The sequence below is a fragment of the Stomoxys calcitrans genome, chromosome 4 (assembly GCF_963082655.1).
Source record: "Stomoxys calcitrans chromosome 4, idStoCalc2.1, whole genome shotgun sequence".
In the NCBI taxonomy this organism is placed as follows: domain Eukaryota; kingdom Metazoa; phylum Arthropoda; class Insecta; order Diptera; family Muscidae; genus Stomoxys; species Stomoxys calcitrans.
Genome location: NC_081555.1, coordinates 76,907,533 through 76,914,734, shown reverse-complemented (window position 1 = coordinate 76,914,734; position 7,202 = coordinate 76,907,533). Strand labels below are relative to the sequence as shown.

The 7,202-nt window shown below is 35.1% G+C and overlaps 1 protein-coding gene across 1 annotated transcript; it reads right to left on the bottom strand.

Annotated features, from left to right (window-relative positions):
• Nucleotides 1-3,823: 3,823 nt before the first annotated feature.
• LOC131996965 (uncharacterized) lies at nt 3,824-6,437 on the bottom strand. The gene is made up of 3 exons (XM_059367174.1): nt 5,867-6,437; nt 3,892-5,255; nt 3,824-3,850 (listed from the first exon to the last, which is right to left on the bottom strand). Exons 1-3 carry the CDS (start codon nt 6,435-6,437, stop codon nt 3,824-3,826), a joined length of 1,962 nt encoding a protein of 653 aa, XP_059223157.1.
• Between the last annotated feature and the right edge of the window lie 765 nt (nt 6,438-7,202).

Here is a 7,202-nt window from a genome sequence, read left to right as displayed (position 1 = left end):
ATACAAGTAATCATTATAAACGCATAACAAATTGCATTATTAAAAATAATTACACTGATTCAAAATATTTTTTTCTGTCTTTTCTTATTATAATGGCTACTTAAAACATGATACATTCTTGTGGTATAAAAAAAATTGGATATACATACTACTTAAGTGCTAATCTCTTTTCCGTCGCCCATGTCAAGATTGAAAATTATATTTTTTGCCTAAGAAAAAGATTTAATGAAAAGGATTATATTTCTAACCTTACAGTAAAGCTATTGAAATGACATAAAATTGGTGGCAGAAGGTTATAGCAAGTAAAAGCGTGCTTAATTCGCCGGGCCGAATCTTGGGAATGAACTACAATGACTTCTGCTAAAAGTTTACACAAAATGAACCTGAAGAGCATAGTTGTACTTTACGTACTAAATTTCTGCCAAACCAGGAACAAATTAAATATCGGAATATCGATTTACATGATTTAAGGCCGAGATTCTCATTCTCCGTAAAAAATTGCCACTTACAAATTTGCCCATAAACATTCCATTAACACATTGGGCAAACTTCTAACATATTGATAAGTGTTATCCGATTCAAATTTGAGCTCAATGATAAAGGATTTCCATTTTATAGCTAAACGGCGAGCCGAACTGCGACACATCTACGGGAAGAAGTTTTTGCATGGCACAGTATATCAGAAATGCCGCTAACATTTGGAGGAGAAAACTGAAAACCTCAGAGCTACCGTGGTCCCGGCATTCTATTATTTACAAAACTCTCCAAATGTTTTTCGGTCTCACGCTCTCTCTTAATAGCAAACGAGCCACTTTCGATAAAAAATTGTGCAAAGTTTTGAGTACTCAAACACTCGCTAATTGCTCCGAACTATTGCTATATTTTCTAAATTATTGGGTTGCCCAAAAAGTAATTGTCGGTAATATAGTAGTAATATAGTTGGCGTTGACAAATTTTTTCAACGGCTTGTGACTCTGTAGTTGCATTCTTTCTTCTGTCAGTTATCAGCTGTTACTTCTAGCTTGCTTTAGAACGCTTGTGATATGCACCTTAAACGCAATGAATTCGATCTGTTTTTAAAACGAATCATAACTGGAGATGAAAAATGGATTGTTTACAATAACGTTAGTCAAAAACGATCATGGTCCAAGCATGGTTAACCAGCTCAAAGCACTTCAAAGGCTGATATCCACCAAAAGAAGGTTATGCTGTCTGTTTGGTGGGATTGGAAGGGTGTGGTATATTTTGAGCTGCTTCCAAGGAACCAAACGATTAATTCGGATGTTTACTGTCAACAATTGGACAAATTGAATACAGCCATAAAGGAGAAGCGACCAGAATTGGTCAATCGTAAAGGTGTCATATTCCACCAGGACAACGCTAGACCGCACACATCTATGGTCATTCGCCAAAAACTGAGTGAGCTTGGCTGGGAACTTTTGATGCATCCACCATATAGCCCTGACCTTGCACCATCAGACTACCATTTATTTCGATCTTTGCAGAACTCCTTAAATGGTAAAACTTTCGGCAATGATGAGGCTATAAAATCGCACTTGGTTCAGTTTTTTGCAGATAAAGGCCAGAAGTTCTATGAGCGTGGAATACTAAATTTGCCAGGAAGATGACAAAAGGTTATCAAACAAAATGGCAATTATATATTTGATTAAAGTTCATTCAAAGTGTTATTAAAAATGCATTTACTTTCTTTTAAAAAATCCGCAATTACTTTTTAGGCAACCCAATACCTTAAAAGTGTACGAGAAAATCAGATTTGTTAACAACAAGTTATCTCCGGTTAATTAAGACGAATTTTAAGAGAGCTATTTCGTGTTTTAAACCGATTTGGACCATAATTGGCACATATGTTAGAAGTCATAATAGAAGTCGCCGTGGAAATTTCAGCCAAATCGGTTAAAAATTGCAGTTTCAAGAAGTCAAATTCGTGATCGGTTTATATGGAAGCATTATAAGTGTATAATCCGATTTGGATCGTAACAAAACACCACATTCAAAACTTCAGCAAAATCCGATACTAACTACGCTCTATGGCTCAAGAAGTCAAATCAGGAGATCGGTGTATATGGGAGTTATATCGAGTTTAAGACCGATTTGGGCCATAGTTGTGACATATAGTAGTAGTAGTTTTGGTTTAATGTATTTTTTGTATATTATTTTTTGAATATTATTATTTTACACCCGCACAATAACAATACAAAATTCTTATAATTAAAGTATGGGTAATTTCTCCAACAAATATTATATAAAAATTTAAACTGGTTATAAGAATACCTTATTGACTATGTGACAATAACTAAAAGTTGTCTGTCACACCAGTTAACAATTGCGTTTCGTCTGCTAAATATTTTATAGTAAAGAAATAATATGCATTTGCTTAATATTTATAAAATTAATATAATTTCAGAACATTTCATGAATTATACATTTTCTGTAATTTAATGCAGTACGAACATAATTATACAAATTTTCCCAGTTATTATTTCCTTCACCATTTAATAAGCTAATTAGCTCTCCTTCCTCTAATTGACTCTTTCCTAAATATCTAATCCTTAGTTCTCTCATAATTGGGCATTTTGCAATGAAATGTTGTATAGTTTCATTTTGCTCTGTGTTACATAAGGTACATTGCGGACTAACCGCTCGGTTAAAAGAGTTGGCATTTAATGGCAGTATATCGGCTCTGGTCCTCATTAAGATAGAGATTTTATCCAGCTTATAGAAATCTTTCATATAATTTATGCCTACAGTGTAATTTAGAAATCTGTAGTAACGGGTTTCGCTTGTTAGAGCACGATCAATTTTTTCCGAATAACTTTGTGACTTGAGTTCTTGCATCAACGCAAGAGTTTTTAAATTCCATTCTTGAGCATTTCTCGTCAAATTATCAGTCGAGATATTTGCCTCGCTCATCCTGCTCATTAACGCCTCTGCCCAAAAAATTCTTCTATTCCATACCTTCAATGCTAGTTTATGTGGCAGTCTTTCGTTTCCATATTGATACAACGCCTTAGAAATATAATTCATATGCATTTGTAGCGTGTAGAAGTGATTGTCAACAGTATCGGTCTCCAACGACAGAATATAGTTCGGTATAAAATCAGGGATTTTAAGAGCCCTTTTAAGAAAATACCTTTGAAGCTTGTCCACCTCTTCAAACCAGGAGTAGCCCCATATCTGGGCAGCATACGCCTGAGTGGATCTGCATACACTCTTAAAAATTCTCCACTTTGATAAAAGGTTAACCTGTGGTCTGTTTATCAGTGATTTCCACGTTGAATTAATGCAAGTTTTGGATAACTTATTCCTTTTTTCAACATGTTTTGTAAATGACATCGTCGGTGTTAGTATGACTCCCAAGTAAGAATATTCATTTACAATTTCGATGTCTTGATTGCGGTATGACCATTTATTGTTTGCAGGTAATCGACCTCCGTTTCTAAACACCATTATTTTCGATTTCTCCAGATTTATCAAAAGATTCCATTGTATACAATACTCCTCGAGCTTAAGTATCATATTTTGCAAAACAACTCTCTCTTCCGCTAGTATTACTATATCGTCTGCATATAATAACACTCTAATATTGAGGTCCTCCAACATTAGACCCCCTTCCAGCCAGTCATGGAGATCATTCAAATAAAGAGTGAAAAGTTGAGGTGATAAAAGACATCCTTGCCTCACTCCTGAATACGTAATGAAGTATTCTGATAGATCGTTTCCAGTCCACACAACAGATTTTGTATTCTGGTATAAAATTTGTATCATATTCACCATTTTGGTGGACATTCCTGCAGTATGCAATTTATATATCAAAAGGTTTCTTGATACCCTATCAAAAGCCGCGGAAAAATCAACAAAAAAGGCATACACCTTTTTCTTCTCTGCCAATTTCAGCTGGACTATAGACGACAGATTGAATATATTGTCCACTGTTGAATAGCCTGCTCTGAATCCAGCTTGATACTCGTTCAGTACATTGTTTTTTATAGACCATTTCGAAATTCTTGCATTTAAGACTCCCATCAGTACCTTTGCCATAGTGTTCATAAACGATATTCCCCTGTAGTTGCCTGGTGTCTCAGTATTTCCCTTCTTGTGTATTGGGAATATGACCGTTTCGTTTAGAATATCATCTACTTGCCCAGTGTTAAACACTTTATTATATATTCTTGCCATTTCTTCTAAAAACTCGTTTGATGCATTCTTGTAGAATTCGTACGGCACTCTATCTATACCTGGGGCTTTGTTATATTTCGTGTTTTTTAAGATGCTGCGTATTTCCGCTACATCAATATCTCGGTCCAAATCTTGATCGGTCTGATGAAATATAGCGTACTGAATATCATTTGCAGTAAGTGGTTGGTTTAAAAGAGCGCTAAAATATGTTTTGAAATCGTCTGATGATATGCTTGTACTTATTTTAAAGTTTTGACCTCTTATTTGTCTAGCAATCTTCCACCATTCCTTGGGATCAGATGCTCGGCTTAGTTTTTGTTCCAGATCTTTGATAAATTCAATTTTACTCCGATTGCAGATGTCTTTATATGATTTTACAGCATTCAAATATATTCTCCTATCCTCCAGTGTATCTGTTCTTCTAAAGTTTTTGAGACATTCAAAGGATCTACTTCTTGCCTTCTCACACTCATAATTAAACCACTTGCTTTTGTATTTTAAAATGTACTGTTTTTTTGGAGCTGGGACTGAATTTTTTACTATATTTACAAGATCGGTTAAATTGTTTATACTTCTTCCAGCATCCAACAAACATCTATTCAAATTTCCTTGATATCGGTCTTTTTCGTGGTCCTTCCATTTCAACTTTGGCAAAAGGCTCAATGGTTTTATTGTTTTTTGGTTTTGTTTAACATTCATTTCAATATACAGTGGTAAGTGATCAGACCATATTTTTTCCTCAATGCCGAATTTGTGTATGTTCTTAAGTATATCCAGTGATACCGAAGCAATGTCATTAACAGAAGATCCAATTGTACTGATATAAGTAAAATTTCCATCCTCATCCCCAAGTGTTCTTCCATTCAGTACAATGAGTCCATTATCGTCACAAAATTCTAGAAATCTTTTGCCTTTTGAATTCAAAATTGGATCCTTAGATCTCCTTGTCTCCAAACCCGCCGAAAATTCTGTCGCCAAAGCGTCTTGAAGCTGTTGTTGCTGCATACCAATTCTAGCATTTGTGTCCCCTGCTATAATTATACTTGTCTCTTCGATTCCTAGAAAAGTATCTTTCAATAATCCAAACTCAGTATTCCAGTTCTCTCCTCTAATATATATTGGTATATATGTAAACTTCATGTGCAGTGATTCAATTTTCACTACGATGAAACCATTTTCCGTCATGTATTCATGTTTGACTCCTCTCTTTAATAAATTTTTCTTTATACCACAAAGAATTCCACCACTTGCTCTACCATAATGATTTACCCGTTTTGCTGCCTGCCAGAATAGATCGAAATCATTAAAATATTTTGACCATCTTTCTGTCTGATTTTCCATGATATGTGTTTCAAGTAAAGCAAACATTTCAAAACTCCCAATATATGAGAAAAATTCGGGATATAAACATTTATTATTGAGACCGTTTATATTGTATGAAAGGATTCTAAATATGCCAGATATAAGATCATTTTCCTCTTCTACTACACCCCTCATTAAATTATTAGATTTTACTGTTTTTTCTAGTTTTTTGACTCCCAATTCTTTTTTAATATATTATATTTAATGTTTAAATTAAAATTATCTCCAAATAATTCCTTCATAACAGTGATTGCATCAATAGTACCACATACCAATTTCCGATCTTTGTTCCACTTGAACCATTTACTTCCAACTCTTAGCTTGTCATCTCGAATTTTAATTTGATGTGCCTTGCTAAACTCCATTAACTGTTTTCTTAGCTGCAGCATAATTATTTTGTCTCTTCTTCTTTCTGCGTTCAAATCACGTTCTACATATATATTTGTGCCCCTCAGATTCCTGGTTTTGCTTATAACATCCTCAACATCGTTTTCCGATTCAAATTCCACCAAGACTGCGGTCATTCTCTCCTTTTGGTATAGAGTTTTCACCGATTTAACGGTCTTTTCTACCTGTAACACAGTAGAACATAGTTTTTGGATTTCAATTTTGTTCGCTTGCCCAGCTGCAATTCCTCTAAACACCAAATTTTTGCCTTTAATTTGGGATTCCAAGTCGTTTAATCGCCTTTTCAATAGATTGTTTTCCTCCTTCAAAAGTTCCATCTCATGGACTAACGCTTCGTTTTGCGATTTTAGCTCTTTGACATCTTCTGAGAGTTTCGCAATACTTCCCAATACTTCTTCATTGCACTCCTTTATAATTGCTTTGAGATTTGCAACGCTCAACTCCGATACTTTTTGTTGCTCATTACTCATCTTAGCAACTTTCGAAAATTTCTCCGTTTCCACCTCAGGAGATAAGTTAAACGCCTTTCTTTTTTCCAGGTTGTTGAAAATATAGTTGTGACATATATTAAAAGCTAAATCAAAAGTCGTCATGCAAAATTTCAGCGAAATCGGTAAAAAGATGTATAATTGGGAGATCGGATTATATGGGAGCTACATATATCAGTTGTGGACCAGTTTGGAAAAAATTTGGCGCATGTGTTAAAAGTCGTTAAGTATTTGTTATTGTTGTTGTGTTCTATCTTTCGTCTGTTTGATTCTGTTGAGTGTCTAGATCCAGGAACTCTGCGACTAAGACGAGGTACATCCAGAGGGATCTGGGTCTGAGTCGAGTGGGTCTGGCTGGGCAATTAAACAGGTTCTTCAGGTGCAACGGGAGGCGGTCGTTCTCCAAGGACTACATTCACCCAGTAGCTATTTACCGCATCTGACATCTGTGCTTGCATTAATGTTATCTACCAACATCACTCTCGCAGTGATGAAACATGTCGATAACCATTACTGCTCAGTAACGAATTTTTCAATTGAATTAAAACAAGTAAAAAGGCGTTAAGTTCGGCCGGGCCGAACTTTGGATACCCACCACCTCGGTCTATACGTAAACCACATTCCATCAAAATCCGGTGAAAATTGCATACCTTATGTTCTTTAGCAGTTATATCGAAATATGATCCGATTTGGACTAAATGCTAATAGTACAAGTCATTGTACAATAGTATATAACAAAATATTGGT